We start from the raw sequence: 27,557 nt of genomic DNA on the forward strand, positions 1-27,557 counted from the left end.
CTTTAAAGTTGACGATATAGATAACTCTTTCTCGAGACAAAAAGAAAAAAAGAAAAAAGAAAAAATTGAACAAAAGAAAAAGGAGAGTAGAAAAAAGAAAAAAAAAGAAGAAAAAATTGATTGATATCCCTCGCACCTCGAAGATTAAAAAAAACATCACCATGTTCGTAAAGACGAGATTGGTCCCCAATAACAAAATTAGATCCTACGAAAACTATAAACTTAAAAAAAAGAAGGCTTTCACGAAATCCTTGAACGGTAGGTGACAAACGTCAAAATAATCATCAATGAACATTGCCAACAGGTGACGGTTGTTCTTTTATTTGTATTTTTATAAGATTCATCTTACAATAGATTTCAATGAATCACATGTCACCGCAGTCGAAGATCCGAACCATTCTTCAGAGAAGTTGGGCTGAAAATTTTGCACAGAAATCATAGTAGAACTCATCACAATGGAAAACAAATGGTTTTATTGTGCCCTTAATCTTGTACTATTTGTCACCACCTCCTCATTCATTTTTGCAGCGAATGCAGTTAAACCTACCTACTGTGGTGAGAAATTCATGGCATTCAAGGCAAGTTTTAATTTAGTTTGATGGATTCCACAGATTTAATTCGGTTTCTCTGCACTCCAGGTTCGAAGGATACCTTTCCTGTAAAGGTTGACAACGTGGTTATTAGTCCGAATCCAGTCGTGAGTGGGAAGCCTGCAACATTTGAGATTTCTGCTATTTCTGGTAAGTCATATCAACACAATTTTACTCTTTTAAAAGTAAAATGAAGGAGAGAAGAAATACCGAATCGGGTTTGTCAATAAGATGAAATGATTTGGGAGAAACTAGCCAATCTCAAAATCTGATATTAGATCAATACGAAAGTGCGAAAGTGTAACAAATTGTTCTTTTCCCTACGATTGCTGTTTAATTACCTACAAATAGAGAAATTGGTATGCACTGAAGAGAACCCTTAAAAGGATCCAATTTTTAAACCACGCTTTTCTAGGCCACCATTGTCACTTATACATATCCATGCTGGGAACATAAAAAAAACACTCATCATCAATTATCCCAGGTGATCTCTATAGAAAGATTCCATGCTAGGCTGTGAAAGGCCTCCCTTAGTATCCAGAGCAGTGAATAGAGTGATGGTACTGAACCTTAGATACTAATCCTACTTATTAGGGCTAAGAGGAGGCCTAAGGTTTGAGATGCATTAATGGAACTCAAAATTTTGTTGAAATTGTGGAATTTACATGGTGAAGATCTTATTGTTGGAATGGTCTGCCAGCTGTTGAAGTTCGTCAAGCAGAATTCTTGTCTTCTAGGGTGGACTCAGAAAGTATACTTTCATAAATTGCGTTGAATTGTTTCCCAGATTTATAATACGCTTAAAATTTCTTTTTAATTAAATTATTTTGTAATTTTTTTGAATAGACAATAAGTTCTTGATGGAGGGGAGGGGAAAGGGTTTAGAAGTTCAGGATTTCCAAAAAAGAGTTATCTTTTTTTGTTGGGAAAATTATTAAAAAACTATCATTTTTTTGGCTTAAATTTATACGTTGCTTGGTACTTGGATAAATTAATATGCTACACCAATGCACGACTGCTGGAGTTATGGGTTGCTTTGTTACAGTGAGGGGGTTTTAAACATAGGTGATACTCTTACAAGTGCCTCCATATCCATTACACCACAAGATATTCTTTTTTTTGTTTTATCATTTATGGTCAATTTTAAATTTTGAAAAAAATATTAAAAAATGTTTTATTCAACCAGTTCTGCCAAGCCATCCAATCTCATCCGGGTTTTTCAACTGTGGTGGAACCTAGAAATTTTTTATTTGTTAGGCAAAGAATGCTTTCCCACTCTCTATATGCACAAGATTAAAGAACGTCCTTAAGCCTATCTTTGCTGTCAATTAGTTGGAAATTTAATTAGGATTATTTCAAGCCACTTGCTATAGTTTCAAAGCTGAAAAAATTTAGTAGGGAAAGTTTCATAATCAAATTTTGGAATTTCATAAAGCAATGGAAAAGGTTTGAAACTATATATCTGGCAAAATTTTGGATTATCACATAAATAAAATATGAACAAATGACATGAAAAAGATATTTTCAATATCTAGCATTTACAGCAATATTAATGCATCATATTCACATAGTGGTAGGGAATGTGCTATGCAGAGTGTCTAGGTCCTAGGGCCTCGAGCTCTATAATGACAATTTTCTTAGATCTTCAAAATCAAAATCGTAATGACATTTGGGCTTCACAGTGAATGTTTAAATGTCTTTACAATCATTACTTACTACCTGATCTAATTCACTATCATTAGTACCATTGGTGGCAACATTCTGATTCAGTGCATCAGGATTATTACTACAAGAATGCTATTTATTTATCACTGTTTTCAAAGCATATTGGCTGATGGTGAGAGATTCAATTTACACAAAAAAAAATGAGAGCTGATGGCGTGATACTTAACATTAGCAGGTTTGGTCCAATAGGTAAATATGGTACTTGAATTTGGATTGATTTGCATGTCATCTTTCACAGGGACATTAATGGGATGCAGTTCCTATCTAGTATCTATCTTTGATTAATGTAAGGGTACAAAGTGAAATCTATTCCATATAAGTAAATCTTTAACACCTTTTTTTATGTTGCTGGATCCCGCAGGAAGCCCTGCCATACCTGGACTTGCTCAGGCCGGGATTTGATCCTGGTTTAGATCTGGCTTGAGTTCTGCCCTGGGCCTGTCTATTTGATGTGGGAATGTCCGAGATGTGCCTGAGCTAAATGGCCAGGTGTGGGGTGATTTCACAAATTAAATAAAAAAACACACTCAAAAGAAACCCGACACTAACTAATCGTAAAAGTGCATTTTTTCATGAATTCGGAGCTTGGGGAAAATCCACTAGGGGCACTGCCCCTGGACCTTGCAATGGAAGCTGTGCCTTGACCATGTTGAGAGCTGCTGCCCCAGAACTGTTTTGGGTTGCACTGGATGGAAAAGCAGCATTTTTTCTTATCAAATATATATGTATGTATGTAATAATGTATATACGTGTATATATGTATATATATGTATATCATATACATTACATTACACATACATATACATATGTATTTATGTATGTATGTATATGTACACACACACACATGCATATACATATATACACACATGCACATGCATACCTTTATATACATACATATACATATATATGTATGTATATGTATAGGTACATATATGTATGTATATGTATGTATGTATATGTACATATATGTATGTATATATGTATATATAGGTATGTATATATAGGTATGTATATATATGTATGTATATATGTATATATAGGTATGTATATGTATGTATATGTATGTATATATGTATATATAGGTATGTATATATATGTATGTATATATGTATATATAGGTATGTATATGTATGTATATATGTATACATACCTATATATACATATATATACATACATATATGTACATATACATACATATATATAGGTATGTATATATATGTATGTATATATGTATATATAGGTATGCATATGTATGTATATGTATGTATATATGTATACATACCTATATATACATATATACTTACATATATATACATACATATATGTACATATACATACATACATATATGTACATATATGTATGTATGTATATGCTATTATGCATACACGTGTATATATGTATATATGTATCTATATACATACATACATATACATATACATCCAAATTGGCCACATAAACCATTTTCAATGCTTATAAAACTTAAGTGGTCTTGTGTGCTACTGTTATAAACCTATAATGTATCTTATATTTGATTATCCAATTTTCTTCAATTTCAGGTCTGTTCTATTATATAATGGAGGTTTGTTTTTAACAGAGCTATGTGTAGTTTTTTTATTAGGGTTTTAATATTTTTCCTGTAAACGGTATTTTGGATTATGATTGTTATGCACTTTGCAGTACTTACCAAGTTATCCTAAGTTATACTTTTTTCAATTCAAATAGCTAATATTTCATCTGGCTCTGCAGAGGATGACATTTCTGGTGGAATACTGAGTATTGAGGTTTTTTACTATGGAATGCACGTCCATTCAGAGAGTCATGATCTTTGTTCCAAGACATCATGCCCTGTGAAGCAAGGAAGTTTCGTTCTCACAAATTCCCAGAGTTTGCCAGGGTTCACTCCACCTGTAAGTCAGATTGGTTTTACTGATATTGTAAATTTAGATATTATTATGTCTTTGTTTCCCAAATGAAGTATTTCTGTCTCACCTTCTTAGGGTTTGTCAATTTTATTTGAACCCTTGTGACAAATCTTGATGCATATATCATGCCAATGTGACTAATCAAAGAGAGTTGTCTTTACATTGATATCTCTCAGCATTTGTCAGATAGACATATTTAAAATAGATCAGCTAGTAAAAGGATCAGTGAGGGGAAACCTACAAATTAGAGTTGCACATTTACAAATTGCTCCTGAGGACAATGCTTAAATTTTTCTCTGAGTATGTTAAAATTAGTACTAAGAGCTGAGATTTTACTCACATTAAGAGTCAAGATATTGACTACTGACTATGAGCCACCATGGATAAAGACTATCAGGTTCTTATTAGGTCCATTGGTGAAGTTGCTTGGCTCACAGAGAGACCATCAGGGATCCATTCCTGCCAAATGAAAGGCTGGATGAAGTTGTGTGCAAGCCCCGTGGGACTCCTAGGATCTTAGCAACTAATTCAAATCACAGTCATCATGTGATCATTCTTTATGCACTCTCTGGTGTTACAGTTTGTGTGGACCTCATGGTGAAGACTTAGGTACTCCAAAGAGGGGCTCTATGCTCAAATTGAGAGGAGGCATTGTATGAATGTGCTGGAAACTGGACAAGTGATTATCTATATCAGAAAAAAAGGGTGTATTTATCCATTTCTACCAGGTTCGGATGAGATGAATTCGAAAGACTTCTTTTAAAATGAGCTTGGTCAAATGACTGAAGCCTAAAGAGGTCCAAATTTGAACTCTATACAAGGTAAATGGTAAAAGTTAAAAAGAATCCCTTGAGAGCTTCAAAAAGGGGGCCTTGTCCACCAATTGACATTTCTCTTGGCAGTGACCTAAAAAAATAACTTTACTCTTACCTGTTGACGTGCGTTTTGTGACCATGCGCAACACAGAATAAATTTTTTCAACTGTCACTTTACTCTCTCTTGATCAAAGTTCAATTGTATGCTAAGATTGCGATAAGTTCAAACAATTGACTCCAAGGTTTTGATTATGCAATGGACGCGACTCAGTTGGCTTGATGTGAAAATGTTGGTAATCCAAGGGGACGTACGTTTGATCATTCTTTCACCTCTTTGTTGTGGCTGAAACTTCATCATTGGATATAGCAATTCTATGATCCTTCTGCTTCAAACGGACTAAAATTAAAGGGGAAAGGGTTAGAAGGATCTAAATCTACTCCTAAGGGTATTGATATCAATATATAGTGCTCTAATGGACGAATTCCAAATAAACCAAGTTTTGCTTCACCAAGATTAACTACAACTCCACAGGAACTGGTGCAATTTTCCAAGGATGTTGGAGGATTTTCGCATTGAGGAAGTACATTTGAATACCCAAAACGACACAATCCAAACGACTATCCGCAATCGAACTTAGCACAAATTTAGTGGCTTAGACTAACTTTACACTGCAACTTATAATCAACAAGATGTAAAAAGTATGAACCATGGAAATTCATCAAACACCATTACATTTTCCATTGAAATCAAAGCACTACTCTACTTCTACTTTAAGTGAGGAAGGTGAAACCATGCAAGTTTTCAAAAAATAACTTAAGTGGGCACCATCAAAGAACAATGTTTCACTAGTATTATCTCAATAACTTATTGCAACAATTTCATACAAATCTCCCTCCCTTTACAAATGAGGGGATCACCCCTTTATATAGGCTTCAAGCCTTGATTACATGCAAACTCTAATTAGGGTTTGACCCAAAAGATTCCTCACACATGATGCAACAAGGTGGGAATGAACATTAAATGCCCATCATGCCCAATTACAATAAATTCTTACTTGCCCAAAATGGCGTCCACTGCATTAAATGCACCACTCTCCATCAAATTTGCTCAATATGTCATAAATATTCTTCCATGCAAAAATCAGCCATAATGCCATAAATGCTCCATCATCTCCAAAATGCGACGACAACATGCAAAAATATGCTCCACTACCTCAACATGCAACGACTACCATGCAATGAATTAGCCGCCACCTTGGTCAAATATTCCAACAATGAATGCACCACTATGCCTTCATGTACTCAATAGATTCTTGCCATGCAAATGGACCCCACTGTCATAGGAACTTACATAATTTTTCGGGTTGTGCTTCATTAATATGGAATATTCTCTTTGCATGTCGCCAACTCATCCTTTACAAGAATCTTTCCATTCTAGGCTCACAAAAGACATTTTTGGAAGATTTTCCTGCCTTGGAAGAATTTTAAAAAATTTATCAGCTCATGCAAGAATTCTGTTTGTTTGGAATTTTGGGAGAGAAAATTATTGTAGAGAGAATTTCTTCCTGGAAGAATTTTCTTGTGTTTTTGAATTCATCTTGTTCTACAAGAGATTTTTGATCAATTCACCACCTTTCCTATTTTTTAGGAATTTTTTCATTTTGAGCTCCGAAATTCAGGGGAGAGAAAATTCTCTCTCTTGACCAATTTTTACCTTTGCCTTGAAATTTCTTCACCTGGAGTAGAATTTCTTCCCTGTGAAAGGAATTTTTTTTTGAAATTTTGAAATTTTCTTCCCAGATCATGTTTTTTCATTTTCTACTTGTTTTGGAGGAGTTCTGAAAAATTAGAATTTTCTTCCTTGACGTCATTTTGGCACCCATTCCTTTCTTGGAGCACAATTTCTCCATGGTGAAGGAATTTTATTGTGGACGAAAACTTCCTCCTTAACCTCATTTTGGTGCTCAATCTTGACCTTGATTCTACTTACCCCTGAGGAAGGAATTTCTTCAATCCTTAGCCAAATTTCACATTTTCCAAGAATTCTGTCTTGAAGGAAGGAATTTCCAACACTTAGTCAATTTTTCACCTTTCCTATTTTTTAGGAATTTTTTCATTTTAGGCTCCAGAATTCAGGAGAGAGAAAACTTCTCACTTGGTCAATTTTCTTCTCGTCTTGAAATTTCTTCATTCTTTGGCGAATTTCCATGCTTGAGAGGGGATTTTGATTTTTCTCCCTGAGGAGATTTCCTTGCCTTAATTCCCATGCTCTTCTTTTCAACTTTTTCGTTGGGCATGGAATTGATGTTGTGGAGGAAAATCTTACTTGGAATGAATTCCTTCCTTCCAACATTTTGGTGCTCTTCCTCTGATATGGGTGCTAATTGCATGTAGTGGAGGAATTTGATGTTGAGGAGAAATTCCTTCATACCTCCAATTTGGCGCTCTCCCCTTGGTCTTGGGCACTAGAAACACACTGGAAGGATTTTCAAGTCTTTCATGAATTCCTTTTGTGCCTAAGTTTGGCACTATCTATCCATCCTTTGGCGCTAAAATCACCCCATGCAGGAATTCCTTGCCTTGGAAATATTCCTTCACACCCCTCATCTAGCACTCTGTCTTGAGTTTGGGCTCTGGAAGCATATGCAACAGGAATTTGGGTTGTGGAGGAAAATTCCTCCACAAGGCCATTTTGGCGCTCCAGTACCTTGCTTGGGCGCTATTTCATCGTGGTGCAGGAAAATGTGTTGTGGAGAAAAATTCCTCCACAATCCCAATTTGGCGCCCTCTTACCTGACTTGGGCGCTCAATGACTTAGAAGACCAAATTTAGTCATTGAGGAAAAATCCTCCATGACCTCACTTTGGCGCCCATGCCATCTTTGGAATCCATTCACTGCTAGGTAAGGATTTCCTTGGATTTTGACATTTTTGCTCATTTCCGGATTGGGATGCCATTTCAGGATTGAAGTGATTTTCTTTGCCTTGGAAGATATTTTTTTAATGCCTTTCCGCTTCTAGAATGAATTCCACACTTAGCCATTCTTGATCAACTGTCTGCTTTTTCAAACTTTCCAAATATAGACAAATGTTCAAGACTACTCAGTCTTTAGTATTGGGACCCCTGCTTGTGCTGAACTTGCCAAAAATAGACTTTCTAAAAATAGTAAGTACTTCAAAACGTCAAAATTAGGGCAAATCAGGACATGATGACACTAAAAATAAAAACTTACTAAAAATAGAAACTGCTAAAAATAGTAAGTTTAATTTTTGGCAAAATAAAGACAATCCGGGAGACAGTGAAATCCCTAAAAAATAGAAAGTTGCTTAAAATTTGCTCAAATTTCACTGGTAACTTCCTTGAAAGGTTTTGACTTCATTGCAACGTTTAGATTTTCCAAAACTCTAAGAAACAGACCTCAAACTTAAGTCTGAAGGGCAAAAACCTAAAATAGGCAAAGCGAGTTCCAAACTTAGCCAAATTTGCTCAAACGACTTGCAGACTCGATCAAATTTCAGCAAAACACTTGTAGATTAGGGAGACCAAAAGGATTGCTGTGAAAAGACCCAGAGAAAAACAACCAAAAGACCAAGAGGACCTAAAAAGTAGGGGGTCTCCATTTGCTTTGGGGCGATGTGTGAAAATGTCACAATATTACCTTTTTATTATCTTCATTGGATATTTTAATATATAATTCACTCAATTTAAAATAGTGTCTCCCTCTTCTAAGAATTCTTTCTGTTCTACTGGGTGAGAACCCAAAGCTTGAAACCACTTGTATTGTACACGTATCAAATGAAAAATGTTATATTCTTTAGTCACAAATTTGGAGAAATATCCACATCTAAAGTCTAGTCAATATTGCCAGACTGACCAATATCTCAAATATTTAAGAAATGTTTGAACTTGGTGGATTGCACATACTAGATCAAAGGCAAAAAGGCTGAAAGCAATATTCATTGCTAATTTTGGTTTAAGGAGATGTGGAGGAACCAAGGCTCCTTTATAGCCTTTGAGAGAGAAATTACTAGGGAAGACAAGATTTTGTTTTGGTTCTTTAGTATATCTTATTGTTGGCATATTTGCTACTTAGCTGCTATGGGATTTGTATAATAATCCTAGAAGTAACCCTTGAAGATAAATGCTCATCTTGAGTAGAAATGAGAAATTCAAATATGTATCAAGTTATCCAAGTTTCGATCTTTTCCAATTCAAAATTTGTTAAAAAACCTTTACAATGTTTCACCTCTAGCTTTAACTGCCTTTAGAATTTTAAAGTTGGATAATCAATGTGATTCTTGCAAATATTGCAAAACATGGAAAATTTTGTGTACTCCAGGGATGCATCTCGGGGGGTTTCAAATGTAACTGTCTAGGGATGTTTTGGGGATGGGATTAGAAAGTCTCCTCACCCACCTGCAATCCCCAATGCAGGGGATATTTCTTGGGATATCTTCATTGTGATGCAGTGTTTTGGGGATGGCCTGTTGTTCCTGAGATGTCTCCTGCCCATCAAAACATGAAAACCAACAAAACTAAAAAAAAGACATAAAAGCAAACTAAAAAATCCTAAACTTTTTATGGGGACCCACAAGGGCCCCAAATGGCATATGCCGTGAAGGTCCCTATGGCCTTGGAGGCTCTTTTTTAGTCTTGGTGGTGAGGGCTATGGCCTTCACTCTACCCTGTATGACAAGGGCAGTGTTCCCAAAACTCCACTTACTCTGTTAGGGATTGCCTTCTCCAAACCCCTTTTAAAAATCTAAAAACTAAAAATTGTTTCATACTGAGCTAGATAGAAAAGCTGCATTCTTTGGCATTCCTAACAAATCCTAGTTGAAATATGACAGATGCATTACTTTTTGAACTTAATATCCTAGTGTCAATTTATGTTAGATTCTTAAAAGTTCTACAATGGTTCCTAAGGGAGTACGTTCTTCAGTAAGAGTTGCCCTATGAGTTCTTGTGCATCAGCACTTGGTTCCACAAGCATCCATAAATTAAAATTGTCCTTCTAATCACACACAAGATATCAAGAAAAGAAGCATTGCAATATGATATTAACATGCACTTAATGGTTGATCAATGATGCATTCTTTCACTTGTTTACACTCAATTTCATTTTAACAGAATCGGTATTATTAGAAAACCATTAACAATCTCCCACCAACAATTGGTTCTACCAGGAATTTCATCCATATTGGCATGAATTTAACAAGCAAGAAATTAATGCTTGCATTACTTAAGCTTTCCCATGATCATTTCAGAGTCCTCAATCAATTTTACATAAACATTTCCACTAGATTATGGTGATTTAATTAAATTCTTTAAGATTATCAAACTTTAAATTTCCTTGGCATTGTTTTGTGCTTTTCTTAATCTAAATAAAACAATCACTGTAAAAAACTCACCTAGATCTTTCCTTGCCTCCTTGGAATTTGTTGCCTATCATCTTTTTATGATATCTTGTATGCTCTTATGCTCTTGTTGAAGCTCTATATAGCTTGGTCTCCTTTTTATATTGATGATTAAGGCCTTCTTTTAATCCAAATAAAACTAGTGAACCACGGGGACGTGTTCCCCCCCCCCCCAAACCCCCACATTTCCAAGACGGGGATGTCTTCGAGATGGGGGTTAGGGACGGGGCATCCCCTGCCATCCCATTGCCGTCCCACCACCGCCACCAGGACATCGAAGACGTCAGGGATGCCCAAATGTCTCCGGGATGTCTCGGGGACTCCTAGGAGTCTCCTGGGCATCTTGGGAACTCCTAGGAGTCTACCATAGCCCCAACTTAGAAGTTTGAACCCTAAGCAAAAATGGTTTAAAATTTGTGAAAATGGCATCCTTGTCTTCAAGCCAGTCTCATTCTCTTCATCAGATATATACATGAAATATAACATTTAAGTATGAAAAAGACATACTTTAAGTTATATTTTATGTATATATTGGCAGGATGTTTGAGAGTGGTTTCAGATCTGTAGGAGTTATAATGCAGATTCTAGGTTTTAGAAGATTTAAAAAATTTTAGACAGTCAAATTACAGTAATTAGAAACCTCCTATCAGTATTCTTTCGCTCTCTCTATCTCACTTTCTTTGTCTCCCTTCAACTCTAGGCCTATCTCTCTACCTATCACTCTTGCTCTAATCCCTCTCTCTACCTCTATCTATCTCACTCTCTTCTCTTTCCCCCAAGATTGAGACCTATCTCTACATCTCTCTTTCTTACCTAGAACCCTGCTAGGGGTGCTACCCTCAAAACCTCGTTTTGGTGTTGCCCCCAAACCCCCATCAAACTATGATTCTAAGAAATTAATCAGCAAATGATGAATCATGATCATAAATCATATTATCGATATAATAGAGGTCTCCAATTTGACAATTTCATTTGTCAAATTTATTTATTATTCAAGAAATCTTAGTATTTAGCATTTGCAATTTATCTATTTTACTAATTTGCCAAAGTTTCATTTGAAATATAATTCTTATACATCTTTTCATAACTAGTTTTTCAAGTACTATATGTATATCATCACCGCCCCCCTGCCACCCCCCTGCCGCTCCCCTTGCCATCCCCAAACTTAGGCCCTTTGCCCCCCCGTCCCCGAAGCCCGCCCCTGTGTCCCTGTGTCCCTGCGTCCCCCCGTCCCCAACGGCCATGGAACATTGAATAAAACAATCACTTAAAAAAACAGATTCACTTAGATCTTTCCTTGTCCTCTGGAAATGAGCTGCCTATAGAGCTTTAGCTTGGTCTCCTAATATTGATGATTTTGGCCTTCTCTTAAGCCAAATAAAACAATCAATGTAGAAAAAGAGACTCTATTAGATCTTTTCTTGTCCTCTTGAAATGAGCTGCCTATTAAGTGGCTTGGAAACGCCTCTTTTTGAGTTCTCTTGTACATTCTTATGCTCCTACCAAAGCTCTGTACCTTGGTCTTGTTCTTATATTGACAGCTGACTGCTGCTTGTTCTTTTAACCAGGAAAGCTCAAAGACTCGTGTGATGTAAATAATTGAATACCATTTATCTGACATCAAATCCTACAATGCCCTTCGTACAGATGCAAGAGGATAGGAACATGAAGGTTGTGCTTTACAACCTCCACGGTTATGTTGTATTTTTACTAACCCAAAACTAGCTAAGAAATTTTATTCAAATATGGTAATGTTCTCTTGTCCAGATCTCTTGTCTAGTCCTACTACCAGAGAACAGATGCAAGTGACTCTACATCAATAGATCCTATTCACTCCTCTCTCCTTACAAAATTTCTCTAATGGATCAATGCCTCAATATTTAAACTTCCTTACTGTATGGTGTTGATCCCTCTTTTATCAGTAAATTTCTCCCCATTTAATAAAGTTTTCCCTCCTTTCTATATTCACGAGTCACCTCCTTCTAATCTCCTTGTACTTTCACAACAGTCAAACATATCACTTCTTTTCCGATTTGCTGCTAAACATCCATGTGACACATGCATTACTAAATGAACCTTAAATCAAATCCTCATGGAACAGCCTTCTTGTATGTTACAGTGTGTCACTAGAGAATTGGTTGTTTACTGAAATTTTCTGGCTTGAATGGACCTATCTCTCCTTAGTGGTTAGTTACTTCTTTAAACACTTTGTTCACCTTGATGTTCAATCTGCTAGTGGCAGTTAGCGTTTCTTTATCCTCTTAAATAAGTATTTGATTAATCGCTTACCATCATCACAAACACTTTTATCCCCTTACTTCTCATAGACCAATCTTAAACTCTCAACTTCCTTTTTTTGAGACATCAATCTCTCCACCCTTATATTCTTCATGCACAACCATCATCCCTCTCTCAACTGTCTCTGATTTAATAAGAGGTGTGGATATGAGTTAGGTCTTAATTATTTTCTTTCACTTGCTTAATCTGTAACAATTTAATCATATTATTACTAATTATAATCAATAGTAACCATTCCATACTTGTTTAAGATGGAAAGGAGGTTTAGGAATGACCCTTCAACATTCATCTTAGAGTGTTCAATTATTAGAATGGAGGAATGAAATCGCTGTACTACCAGCAATGAACAACATAATTTCCAGTTAAATATTCTATATTTAATGGCGATGATATCATCCTAACTCATTGGTCATATGGTTGCCCAATAAGGTTTCACAATCAATAATTCTATTCATATCTTTGTGGATTGATAAGGATCAGGTCAGCCTAGTTGAAATGATCCTATATGACATGTGTAATATCCCCAAAGGGGATATACCTGATTTTGCCCAAACATAACAATTCCAACAATATTTTTTTTTACAAATAGTATTCTATAATAAAATCATACAATTGCAATTCAATTTTGAAAAATTCGTAATTAATTAACATCAAGCATTAATATCAAGGATCTATGATCATATACAAATAATGCCTATCGAAAACAAAATATCCTAAATTTATTTGTATCCATTTCATAGCTTGTTTCAAGTAGCCAACCATATTAGGAATCCGATGGAAAAGCTTGATAGGATGCTGGGAGATTGCCCTCCTCAACCAAGCCCAAGGGCACAGAATGATCCTCTGAGTGATTTGGTCCCTTGACCCACAAGAATGGCAGGACCTCCAGTACATCCATCTTGGGGTTGGCGTACATGATGAGGTAACCATTACTGCTGCATCTCCCTATCAGACGTTTCACATTGGTTCCAGATATGGTTGCTTATGGAAATCAGATAAATAATTACGAAGCTTATATAACTTGTTAGGACGCTGGGAGACTATCTTCCTCTACTTAGCCCAAGAGCATGGAATGAGCCTCCGAGTCATTCGGCTCCTTGGCCCACAAGTATGGGAGGGATATCTATCCAACTGTCCTCTTGTTCATTTAACCTCTGTTGACTGTATACTTGACTTTGCAATGCTTTTCTATACCTATCACAGTCTTTTGTCTTCATGACCATTTCAGTTTGCATTACGCTTTTGTAAACCTTCCTCCTTATACTCTCTAATGTCTCTCACAGGTTTCTGAATTTGTTTCTCATCCACTGTTAGGTTTGTAGAGCACTTTCAACATTCTCATGATTATTTTAAACTTCCTTATGACTGCCCTTTAAATCTTGTCATATGTGTAACAATGTCTGCAGTTATAAAATTAATGAGAGATTGTCTTTGACTCTTTGCCATGGTGTGTAAAGGTACGTGTATAGTGGGTGTAGGTTCTCAAGATGAATAACTCGCTAAATTATTCGACATCAAGATACTAATCAAGGGTAAGAAGATCGATGCATTGTTTGATACAAGCAAACCTAATGTCCCAAAGTTGTAAGGTGATCTTGGGTTGAAAACTATGGGCCATCATTATATGGCTGAAACAGAGTGATCATCTGAGTCACAAGGCAATGCAAATCGACATATGGGTTTCATCCGGAGTTTAAAGATGAAGTGCTTGTTGCTGTGATATGTCTAGATGTTTATGATGTCTTTCATGTAACGAAATATTTGGTGTACTGGTCACCTTTAGACAGCCATTGTATTCTCGATGTTTATGATATCTTTCATGTAACGAAATATTTGGTGTACTGGTCACCTTTTTTGAGGTTTTTGCGTTGCTGTGCTTTTGTAACGAAATATTTGGTGTACTGGTCACCTTTAGACAGCCATTGTATTCTCGATTTTAGTCTCCAAGTGGCTTCCTCATTGTGCAAGGCACTAAGAAATTTTTGGCTGCATTCCTGTTGTTGAAGAATTAGCTCTTCCTGTGAGCGTTGTTCTTCAATCTGGTTTTGGATAGCCTCCAATTGTTCCTGTAGTTCTTTTAGACTTGTCTTTTCCTGCTGCAATCTGAACAATAGCTTCTGATAGTGAATTTGGAGTGTTTTATTCTATTCACCCAATTTTGACCTAGAAAGATGTGGGAGGGAGCATCACTCTAGGCATTTGGGACAAGTTAAGAATCCATCTTCCTTGAGCCAAATAGGGGAATATTTGAAAGGAATAGTTCTTCACTTCAATCTACTGTTGAAGTTTTAAGGCAATGGGTTTGTAATTGGACATCTGATTGTAGTATTTTGGAAATACAGAAAGGAGAGGCTTCCAACAAGCTTCCTGAGATAAAAAACCTATCACATATAGCAGCTATGCAAGCTGCACTTGCACCCTTGTTAAACTATGTGTTTTTAACTTTTTTGGGCTTAAGGTCTTCAATATTTTGATCAGCCATGATATCTTCCACTATTTCTCTTTTTTTGTCATGGATAGGTAAGGCCCTAAGAATAATACTGAAGTTGCTGCCAAGAATCCATTTAGTGAGATTATGAGAGTTGGATCCTCAGGGATAGATTGCCAGCAATCCTTTTTTTCCATACAGTGTGATGGGGGATAGACACTAGTGATATTAAGTTTTAACCAAAAGATTGGAGTTGTCACACAGAAATTATGATCCAATTGGGGTTGAGGATGGAATCTTCAAGGGAGAAGCTTAGTTCCTTGGCGTACCACTAGAAGCACCAGAAGAGGAGATTGCAGTGCTGGTATAGTTGCCCCAAATTTATAAATGGGTCCCAATAGTTTCTGGTTTTGTCCATTTTTATCTCTTGCAAAAGTAAAATATTTGGTTTTTCAGTGAATAAGAGATCTTCTAAAGTCAACCTTTTATTCTTATCCTCTAGATCTCTCAAATTTCAAGATATCAACTTCATTGTTTGCCTTTGTTGAATTTGAGTATGATGGTGGAATCTTATGTAGAACCTTCCATGGTTTTCCAATTGTTCTTGATCAAACTTCACTGTAAAAGGAGTTTTGGATTTGCAGACTGATTGACTGCGGAAATGCAGATAATTGTTAAAATAATATTAATATCTTCTATAATGGTCATCTTCTATTTTTAGTGGTCATCTTCTATTTTAAGTTGTCGACTTATTTAGCTTGTTAAGTTAGTTTTTTATTAGTTAATTAGCTTTTAAGCTTTATTTAGCATTTAGCTTTTTCTTTTTAGTTAATTAGCTTTTAAGCTTAATTTAGCTTTCACGCTTAATTTAGCGTTTAGCTCTTTAATCTTTTACTTTAACGTTATGTTCTAATAATAGAACATCGTCTTGTAACCTCTATATATACGTGTGTATATCTTTCGATGTAATCATCCGATTATTGAATCATTCATTCAATTTATTTTTCATGGTATCAGAGCGGGTCGATGGGATTCTTTTGACCTTCTTTCTAGAATATTTTCCAGATTTTTTTAATTGTTTTTTTATAAAAAACGATTTTGTTCTTTTTTAAGGCTTTTTGAGGGTTTCAAGGGTTTCTGGTTTGTGGGCGAATTTCGTTGTGCTGGGCAGTAGTTCATGTTTTTTTAGGGTTCTGGAGATTTTCGGGAGGTTTTTTTTGCAGATTGAAAATTTCCTAGGGTTTATGCAATTGTCGACTAGGGTTTCGACCCTTCAGTTCAAGTCAAAATTTTATTTTGGTTGCAGATTCTTGGTGGGTTTTTCGAGACCTCAAGTGGGTCGTCGTCAGATTTTTCTGGGTGCATCGTTTTTCGTGCCTCAATTTTTGAGCCATCGGATTTGCATTTTGATTTCAGATTCTTGGTGGGTTTTTCGAGAGCTTTTTTTGGGTTGGTCTCATATTTTTATGGGTGCCTCGTTTTTCGTGCCTCAAATTTCATGCCAATGAATTTGCCTTGGAATTTAAAAACAGTTCGCAATTTCTATTAATTCTGTGGACGTTGGGAATTTTGTTGTTTTCTGGGCACTGTTTATGCTGTAAAAAAATTTCATTTCTGGGTTTCTTCCAAACCTCGAAATTTGTGCCAGAATTCTTCTATAGGGTTTCAGTTTTCTCAGCAGCTGCTTCTATTTTGATTTTTAATCAGAGTCTTCTGTCTCATTTTTTGTGCCTTCACTAGGTTGACCACGTTCAACCTCAATTTCTCTGATGGCATCTTTGACCAACATCATGTTGGAACACAGTCAGAAGTTAAACGGCCTCAACTACAACACCTGGAAACAACGCATGTTATCGATCTTTGAGTATTGTTGCCTTGATCAGCTTGTTTTGGGCAAGGAATCTCGTCCTACAACAGTAGGTGATGATCAAGACAAACATGATGTGAAGAATCGAGAGGCTGTCATGCTTATCAAACTCTCCGTCATAGATGATCAACTCCCATAGGTGCCTTCAGGTAAAACAACAAAAGAGATCTGGGATCTCTTGAAGGATCTTTATGAAACGTCCAACAAGAGCCGAGCTTTCTTTCTGAAGATTTTTTTTTTTGTATCATGATGGATGAGAAATTATCTATCCAGGCACATGTCACGAAGATCAAGGAGATCCGTGACCAGTTGGAAGCTATAGGCCGAACCATGGTGGAAGAGGAGGATATGGTAGTGATCACGCTGAAAAGCCTTCCCAGATCCTACGAGCATTTCATTGATAGTCTCAATATCTCATCTACTAGTGTTGATCTGAAGTTTCCTGATCTCTGCAACAAGCTTCTACAACATGATCGATGGAAGCAACGCTAGTTCGTCCACTGAACAAGCCTTCATAGCTGAAGTTTTGGATAAGAACAAGGGTAAAGGTCAGTCCTTCTAGCAGAAGGGGCAAGGTCAATATACGCAGTCTTCGAAGAAGAAAAGTGTACAGTGTAACTACTGTCACCAGTTTGGCCATATGAAGAAAGATTGCAGGAAATTATTGGCATCCGTGCAATCTAGGCTGGGAGGGTCTCAGGAACAAGAGAAGGCTCATGTTGCAGAGAATTCTGGAGAGGAGTCAGCCTTCTATGCTTTGTGATAAGCAAATTTCTTGTTTGATTGGTTTTCACATTTTTTTCCTCAAAAATTGTTCGTACGGTTTCAAATTTTTTTCCTTAAAAATTATTATCTGTCATCCGCAAAGCTTGCGTGGGATTTCTAGGTTTTCACGATTTTTTCTTCAAAAATTGTTTGTTGGTTTTTATGAGTTTTTCCTCAAAAATCATCTGTAATACGCAAGTTCTCGTGGGATTTGTGATTCGCGAAGTTCTCTGGTTTTGTTCAATTTTTCTCCCAAAAATCGAGCTTTGTTGCAGTCAGTTTGGGTCGCACCTGCCAGGGCGAACATCTACAACCGTGGTAACTTGCAGTCAGTTTTGGAGTTGGTACTCTTCTGCAAAAGGGTTTGCTGATTTTTTCCTCAAAATCATTGTTTCAGGCTTCAGTAATTCGTGTGTGCCAGATCTCTAATTTGCATGTGAAGGCTACATTCGCTTGGATGGCTTTTGGTACTCTTGGTCATTTACATTCTGCAGATCTTGGGAGGGTCTCCATAGCAGCAGAGTGTTCTTTGCATCTGGGATCATAACACTTGCAATGTTTTCTGTAGGGTATTGAGTACGATGACCATTAGGGAAGGTGTTAAAATAATATTAATATCTTCTATAATGGTCATCTTCTATTTTTAGTGGTCATCTTCTATTTTAAGTTGTCAACTTATTTAGCTTGTTAAGTTAGCTTTTTATTAGTTAATTAGCTTTTAAGCTTTATTTAGCTTTTAAGCTTAATTTAGCTTTTAAGCTTAATTTAGCTTTCACGCTTAATTTAGCGTTTAGCTCTTTAATCTTTTACTTTAATGTTATGTTCTAATAATAGAACATCGTCTTGTAACCTCTATATATACGTGTGTATATCGTTCAATGTAATTATCCGATTATTGAATCATTCATTCAATTTATTTTTCAATAATATGACTTATTTTGTTGTTTATATGCTTTTTGGTTTTCAGTTTGCATATGTTGAACATCTATTTTTTAGCAAGATATGGATTATCAAATGGTGATTATTAACTAACTTATTGATCCTTGTGCAATCAATACACCTCATGAAGGGCCTGCATTATTGCAGGAAAGGGTGAAAAACTGAGAACAAACGAATTTTAAAAAAAGTACATTTGGTACCTTAGCTTCATTAATCCTCTGTTCAAACATTTAGTTACAGAAGAGCATCGCTGTGGTATTAATCATATTACAATTGACCTTTTTTAATACAGTTACTAAACTAGTTACCTATGCCATACAATATATGTGGGATAAATCTACACAACCTAAATATAGGCATTAAAGCACTATCACAGCATTGGTTAACTTATAGGCATTTAAGCACTATAAGGTATACCTACAATGCAACATCAATATTCTGACATCTTTGCTTAATGTGAAATTGGAGGATTTACAACACACTTAATGTATCACAGATGGTACATAGCCAATTAAGATGATGTCACGAGGACAAATTTCCCACTATGACAAGCTCATTGAGGCATTTGCTGCTGAAACTTAACAAACTTACTCTCCGTTAATGTCTTGGTGAAGATACCTGCCACTTGATCCTTTGTCCCAATAGGTCCAACTGAAATCTGTTGAAGCTGCAATGGCTCATGAATCTTGTGGGACTTGATCTTCATAAGCTTAGTCCTCACATGAAAGATTGGATTCTTGGCAATTTGAAGAGCACTCTAATTGTCACAATGAATCATCATCACATCTTTCAGCACGTGCAAGTTATCTAGCATCTCTCACAAGTCACAACTATAATGTACTTTGCTTCTATTAATTATTCTGAAACAGTATTCTGTTTCTTGGAAGACCACGAGTAGTTAATCTCCCAGCATGAAGACATAACCAGAAGTAGACATTTTGTCTTTAGGATCTCCCACCCAATATGAATTTGTAATCATGGAGAATGCATTTGCTTCCTCTCTTGAATGAAACATTAAAATCTAGAGTATCCTTTACACATCTCAATAGATGATTTGGATCTTTGATGCAAGTACTCTGTGGTTCTTGCATAAACATGGCTACCAATCCAACAACAAAAGAGACATTAGGTCAAGTGTGGGTCAGATACAACAAATTTCCCTTTGGACTTTGATATTCCATTGGGTTTTTGTATCCTTTGTCAGCTTTCGACTAGAATCACATGGAGTTCGACAACTTATACATCTTCCATCTTGAATATTGTCAACAACTGTTTGACATACTTTGACTTGAAGACAACAAATCTATCTTGCTCCTCCCAGACTTATAAAGCAAAAAGATAGCAAAGCAAAAACAAAAACAAGTTTGTTATCTCAAACAGTAAGGCTAGTTGCTTTGAAGTTCTAGTAATGAAATCAATATTGTTCCTTGTCAGAATTAAATCATTAACATAGAGAGCAATAAAGAGAATTTACCAATGTGTTTTTTTTTTGATCGGTTAATGGTTCTTTTTTCTCTCGCTTTTGCCAGCGGGGTCACATTGGGGGACTCCATCCCTGTGGTTACAATTCTTGCTGAGGCATTAACGCCTCCCAGATTTGACTCCTGCTGAAGTTTTTGTTCTATCCATACTCCTTATCACTCCATATGCCTCCATGCTCGTGCAAGCCTTATCTCTCCACATCTCCTTATCCCTCCACTCCATTGAGCATCTCCTTATCTCTCCAACTACAATCCCTTATCGCTCCACTATTCTCACCTTATCACTCCACTTTCTCCATTCTACCGCAGCCTCATTTGCTACCTATCTGCTCGCCATGATCGAGGCCTTAATACCTCATCGCCTTGCAAGCATTGAATGATTGCGTGGCAGGAGTAGGGGCCTTACATCTCACTGCAAGGTTCTGTTGACGTGTATTTTGTACACCATCATACACAGAATAAAATACCTAAAGGTACCTTATCCTCTCTTGAGTAAAGCCTCTGATTGCTGAAGATATCGCGAAAAAGGATCAATCAGGATGACTCCAAGGTTCTTTGATGTAGGGTCTCTACGTGTGGATAAGCTCGCCGTGGTATGATGTGATTTGCTGGAATCACAAGGGGACTTACATTTGATGATTGAACTTCCGATCTGCTTTGCTGGAACACAGGCTCTGACTAACTTAGATTTAAAAAAAAAATGGAAAAAGGATGAGGGCGAAGAGAAGATCTAATCCTAATACTAAGAATGTAGGAGCAATGATTTGATTTTTGATGAAACTCTAACTAGGTCTTGTTTTGACATCAATGGACCATCTCCACAAGGCTAGTGCGATCTTCTAAGGGAAGCTTTATGATGTTCAAATCATCACCGCAGGCATAGACACCATCAAGTTGATGCATATCAATGAAGAAGCGACAAATTGAAATTTGAGCTTAAGCTGAATGATTCCAGTTGACTACACAAGGCAAGTCTGCAATCAACAAACTGCTAGTAGTATGGATATACGAATTCCACCATTAATCAATCGCATTTCCTCCATTCATCTAATCATCTACCATCTAGGATTGAAGACTCAACAAGAAACCATGCAAATTGCAAGAAACGACACACTTCACCATTACTTCAATGAAAATGGAGTTTGTTTACAATCAATGGCAACAATTTCTTGCCTTGTCCTCCTATTCTACTCTAATTACTATTCTATCAATTTCTAACTACTCTCTATCTACTAACTCTCTAGCTATTGCTAATTAGCCTTTACAAATGAAATGCCTGGGCTTATATAGTGCCCACAATACAATTTGATGGCTTAGATCAATTCAAGATCAATGGCCAAGATTCAACAATGAAAACCCTAATTAGGGTTTGTTACAACCATTACATAACATTTAATGCTTGACCAATGATAAAATTGTATTGCTTGGACACATGTCCCCTCTAGAAAAATCAACCAATGGATAGCCGGGGTAGGTACATCGGAGTTTGTGCCACCTTCCATGAGTTAAGTACATTGAATCTGGACATGCTGAGATGGACCTCACTGATTGGAGACGTGATGACTAGGATGCCACCTCATCTGACACTTGTAACTTGGTAAATATTCAAGTTGATGTTGTTGAGAAGCTTGCTTTAATTAATTCATCTGGAACTATTTACTTCTTCAACGAGCCCTTGTTCTAACTCCATGTGTCCTCGATGTGCAGGATGATGATGTACCTCGCCTTGGAATGCTGGATTGGGAGAGATCGCCCTTGATGACGTTAGTCCAAAGAAGGCCGTCCTTGTCGATGCTAGGCTGGAGGGAAGAAGGTCGTCCTTGTCCTTGCTTGATCGTTCTTGATCTGGCTTGATTTTCCTTGAGAAGATCTCCATTTGATGCCTACACAACATTTCAAAATTAGAAACATGATTTTGCAATATATAACATAGATTAGATTAATTTTTAGGAAACTTCATAATAAATCCTTGAGTTATTATTTCCTAAAAAACGATTGAGCTATTACAATTCAAAATTCAAAATTCAAAATTTAAGCTATGACGATCAACGTTCAAAATCAAAACAATAAATCCATATCGCCATACCTCTCTTGAGAGCTAACTCTAGAATGCAAAATGAAGAAAATTCGCCTAGGCAAAATTGATATTAGATGGCTTCAACGTGATCTCTTGTTCAAATTAGGAACTTCGCCACCTTTGACATGTCCTTGACGTGATCTTCAATGTCCTTGGCAAGTTCGCTCAAGTGGAAACTAAGTTCGCACTCCTTTGATGATATTAGCGCCTTCCTTTGCTTGAAATGAAATTCGCACCTCTAACACACAATTCGCACTACTCCTTTGTCTTCCTCAAATCGCACTTGAATGATAAAATGGTAATGTGAAAATAACAATCTTCACCACCCTTTATAAGCGCTTACACCACCAATTCACTTAGGCCGACTTTTATAAAATAAGACAATTTAAATGATTTTTAATAAATAATAAAGGCCGACTTTCATAAACCAAGCGCTCCATTTAATTTTTTTAATTAATTAATAATTAATTATTAAATGCCATCGTTTTTTAATTAATAAATTCGATCTTTTTTTTGCAAGGCAAAAATAATTAATTAATGATCAAGTGCAATATTTAAATGCCATTTTTAATTAAATTTTCAAATTATCGAATTTTCTAGCATTTAAATAAATTCAAAATGTTTGTTTAGCGCAAAAATTGGAAAAGTGGGAAGATTCAAACCTCATCGCCCTGGTCCCTGACTGAGGGACAGGAGCGATCTACCATTTTAGTCTCGATCCTTGTACTTTTGACGTTCAAAATCTTCATTCCTACGTTGAAATTGCCATTTTTGCTAGGGATTTCGAGCTTGATTGACTTGTTTTTGCAAACGAATGCCCTTTAGATGTGATATTGCCCTGGTCCCTTGGAGAGGGACAGGAGCGATCTTCATGCTTTCTCCTTGATTTTGCATCTTCGATCTCCAATCTTCATCATAAGGCGAATAATGACATCATTTCTCCACTCCACGCTTGTTTCATTTGACTTCTACGAGGCATATTTGATGTTTAGAGGATCATCGCCCTGGTCCCTTGGAGAGGGACAGGAGCGATCTTGATGTTTTCTCCATTTCAAGCTCAAATTGGTAACATTTTAACGTTCTCCTCCTTTGTATTGCCTTCCAAATGATGTTTTAAACTTTGTGCAACTTTGCTTTGACGTGATCTTCAAAGGATAACAAGTGTTCTAGCAAATATCACCCTGGTCCCTTGGTGAGGGACAGGAGCGATCCTGGTGTCCTGGCTCAAATTTGCAAACTTCCAATCTTTGTTCTTCGTTCATTACCTTCCAAATGACGTCCTCGATCTTGCCTATCCTTGTATTGTCATGATTTTGAAGGAACATGAGTGTTTTAATGAAAATCGCTTTGGTCCTTGTCCAAAGGACAGGAGCGATATAATCTCTTTAGCTCAAATAATAACCTTTTGACGTTCAAAACCCTTGTATATCATCTTCAAAAGACACCTTAGACCTTGTATGACCTTGCAAAACATTGACTTAACGTGATTTTTGCATGAATTGGCCAATATATTCAATATCGCTCTGGTCCCTTCCTGAGGGACAGGAGCGAACTTCAACATTTTGAGCTTGTCCTTGTTTCGGCCAACTTGCAATTACTTTCATCGTGCAAAATAAAGTCCCTTGATCCTTCTTAGTCGCTTGATGTGTGATAAACTTTCAAAATTTATGCCTTTATGCAAATTTCGCTCTAGTCCCTTCCTGAGGGACAGGAGCGAACTGGGATATTTTAGTGCAAATCTTTCAATGTTGGCGACCTTTGATGCTTTGTGCTTGATTGGAACACTTCAAAACGTCCTTGCCACCTTGTTCTCCGTCTTAGAGTATCTTGAATTTGAAGAAGAGGCAATATTATCATTATATCGCCCTGGTCCCTTGGAAAGGGACAGGAGCGATCTTGGTCCTGTAGGCATCATTTCAATTTATCACCTTCAAAACTTATCTTCAACGGATTCGTAATGTACCTTTTCACTCATCCATGCCTTGGAAATCTTTCCAACTTGGCAAAAAATTTGTCTAAGACAAAAATCGCTCTGGTCCCTGCCTGAGGGACAGGAGCGAACTTGGGCATTTAGGTCCCTTGTTGACGTTTCATAATCTTCAATTTATCTTCAACGGGCTCAAGTCACATCTTTTCTTGCCTTCAAACCAAAAACTTGCTTGATCTTCGTCCAGAACATGCCTTATGAAGGATTTCGCTCTGGTCCCTGGGAGAGATACGGGAGCTACAAAGAACTTTGCCCTGGTCCCTGGCTGAGGGACAGGAGCGATTTTTACATCTTGGGTCATTCTCCTTCACGACGGTACTTCAAGTTATATTCATTTGATAAAATGCATCTCCTTGGACCTCTTCAAATCGTCAAGTCGTCAAAATCCTGCAAGGACAAAGCAATATTTGATTTTAAGCTTCGGTCCTTCACTGAGGGACAGGAGCGAAATTTGCTCTCTAGGCCAAATCGTTACAATTTTCATCAAAAAATGTCTTGGCTAAGGAAGATATCATCTTACTTAATGCTATGAATAAAAGTTAATGTCCAAAAAAAGTCTAAAATTGTGCATATAAAGAAAATCGCTCTGGTCCTTCAGTGAGGGATAGGAGCGAATTTGACCTTCTAGGCAAAAACTTCATCATTTCATTGTTTTTGATCAAGTCTGGATGCTCTATCATGCTCATTTCGTCCTTCACCATGCCTTTGATGTCTCAATTCGTCCAAACAAGGTCAGAAATGACTCCACTAAGCATTTTCGCTCTGGTCCCTTGGTGAGGGACAGGAGCGAAATTTGACTTTTGAGACTCTCTATCAGGACAATTTTTATGGAATATAACATTTAAGTGACATTTCCTTCTATGTCATTTCCTTCTATGTTTCTTCTTTCCTTCTATGTCATTTCCTTCTATGTTTCTTCTTTCTTATACTTTAAGTTATATTCCATATATACTTTCAGGATGTTTGAGAGTGGTTTCAGACCTCCAGAAGTTATATTGCAAAATCTAGTTTTTGGAGGTTTTTTCAGTTTCCAGACTTAGTCAAATTTCAGGATCAGGACATTCCAGACTTAGCCAGATTTCAGGATCAGGACTTCAGACTTGCCGGACTTGCTATCCTATTGATCTCCCCGACAGCACTCAAAATGCAAAGGCTAACTAACAAAACCCTAAAAAACCTAAAGAACAAACCCTAAAAAGCAAAAAAAACAAGGGTCCCCATTTGCAATGGGGCGATGTGTGAAAACGTCACAACAGGTTCCTCATTGATTTCTGCGCTAACCTGCCCATGACTACCACTGAGTCAGCCTTAGATTGGGGCATTAACACCCCCTGCTTTCTTTCCACTAACTTCGCTGACAGCGCATCATCTTGTGGGTAATTCCAACGTCGGGACCACTAGCGCAAGCAAGGAGCACATAGTCCTCATCCACCACAAGCCAAACATTGTGGCATGAATCACGCGAGGTGGGCCAATCTCCAACGAACCAGGAGTTTGCAATACACACAGGACGAAGAAAGCAGGTTCGGACAAGCATATAAACATGCTGAGGTTCAAACCGTGGAAGTGGTATCAACACCCACTTGCAACATTGATGTTGCCCTGCAGGGCCATCCCCACCAATGTGTCTTTTTAGTCTATATAGATTGGGCTCCTTTTCAAAGTTTTTGAAGCCCAAATCTTGAAGATATTGACCTATCCTTTCACACCACGCATGAGACCCCTATTTCAAGCCATAGGATGATTTCTTTGATCTACAAACCAAATGTTCCTCACCTTTCTTCATGAATCCAGGAGGTTGCTACATGAAGCTCTCTTTCTAGAAATCACCATTAAGAAACACATTCTTTACATCAAACTAGTGCACCTGCCACTTATACTTCACTACAATTGCAAGAACTACCCCAACTACAGCGATCCCTATAATTGTAGAAAACGTTTCATTGTAGTCATTCCCTTCACTCTATGAATACTCCTTAGCCACATAGTTGAGCTTTATGCTTCTCAACTTCCCCTTTTGAAGTGAACTTGGTCTTGTAGACTCACCTGCAAGCAATGACCTTACCTTTCAATAGCTTACAGAACTTCCAAGTCCAATTCTTCACGAGAGAATCATGTTCATTATGCATTGTTGCTTCTCAACATTGATTGCCCTTGGTTTTCTTGTATGTCCCCATATCATGCAAATCCTGTGCTTAGCTATCAAAGCTTGGTTTGCAATTTATTTTTTCTCTTCCTAGTATCTAACACATTTTCCTCCTCTTATCCGACACATTTTCCTCCACTAGAGCATCACAAATGGTCTGTCTGGCCCATTTAGGCATTTTGGGCAACAGGCTTTTGGCCTTTCTTTTGTAGTCTCTTCCTCTTCTTCAACTTTCCTAGTCATTGTGCTTCCATTCCTTGTTTCATTTGTATTTTACAAATTCAATAAGGAAATCTAAGGGGGAGAACATGCATCGGGAGCTGTAGATATTGGGAATAACACTATACTTACAATCCAACCCTTTCTTTCCTTCATCAAATGCCACGTCTCTTTGAATAATCACCTTCTTAATCATGGATCTGGGCTCTATGCCTTGGATTTTTCCCTATAATCATCAAAGATGCACCTTTGAGTCTTCACATCAAGTTACTTTCTGTTCTCATAAGGATTATAGGAATAAGCAGCACACCCAAAGACTTTGATACGAGATAAGCAAAGCTTTCTACAACTCCATTCCTCCTTGGGAGTCACCTCCTTCAGAACCTTGCTATTCGATTACCAATATCGTAAGAAGTAAGAACAATTCATGGCTTCTGCCCATTAAACCTTATGAAACTTCCAAGCTTGTAACATACTTGTAACCATCTTCATGAGCTTACAATTCTATCTCTCAGCTACCTTGTCTGCTTGTGGACATTGAGGAACTGCCAATTGTGAATATGCCATGTTGCTTAAGAAAGTTTGTGTATGCCCAATTGACATATTGTGTTGTTATTTGTCCAGAACCTCTTGATCTTTGTACTCAACTGGTTTTTGCACTTCTGCCTTGAAGACATCGAAAGTGGACAACACCTCATCCTTCTTTAAAAAGTGAACCCAAGTCTTTCTAGCTATGTCACTAATCAAGACCAAAACATACTTCAAACCATAGTTGGAAAACTCGCCAAAAACAAAAACTCACCAAAGCCTAAAAAAAAAACTTGGCGAAAACTCGGTAAAAACTTGACAACTTAAAAAAATGCTTAAATTTAATTAGAAA

The 27,557-nt window shown here is 37.0% G+C and overlaps 1 protein-coding gene across 1 annotated transcript in view; it reads left to right on the forward strand.

Annotated features, from left to right (window-relative positions):
* Positions 1-259: 259 nt before the first annotated feature.
* LOC131065864 (uncharacterized) overlaps positions 260-27,557 on the forward strand; it is a 33,087-nt gene continuing 5,789 nt past the window's right edge. The window contains exons 1-3 of the mRNA XM_058000510.2: positions 260-555; positions 639-740; positions 4,063-4,223. Of these exons, the coding sequence (XP_057856493.1) occupies positions 456-555; positions 639-740; positions 4,063-4,223 (363 nt within the window). The 5' untranslated portion in view covers positions 260-455. The remainder of the gene's footprint in view (positions 556-638; positions 741-4,062; positions 4,224-27,557) is intronic.

Source organism: Cryptomeria japonica, chromosome 6 (genome assembly GCF_030272615.1).
Source record: "Cryptomeria japonica chromosome 6, Sugi_1.0, whole genome shotgun sequence".
Taxonomy (NCBI): domain Eukaryota; kingdom Viridiplantae; phylum Streptophyta; class Pinopsida; order Cupressales; family Cupressaceae; genus Cryptomeria; species Cryptomeria japonica.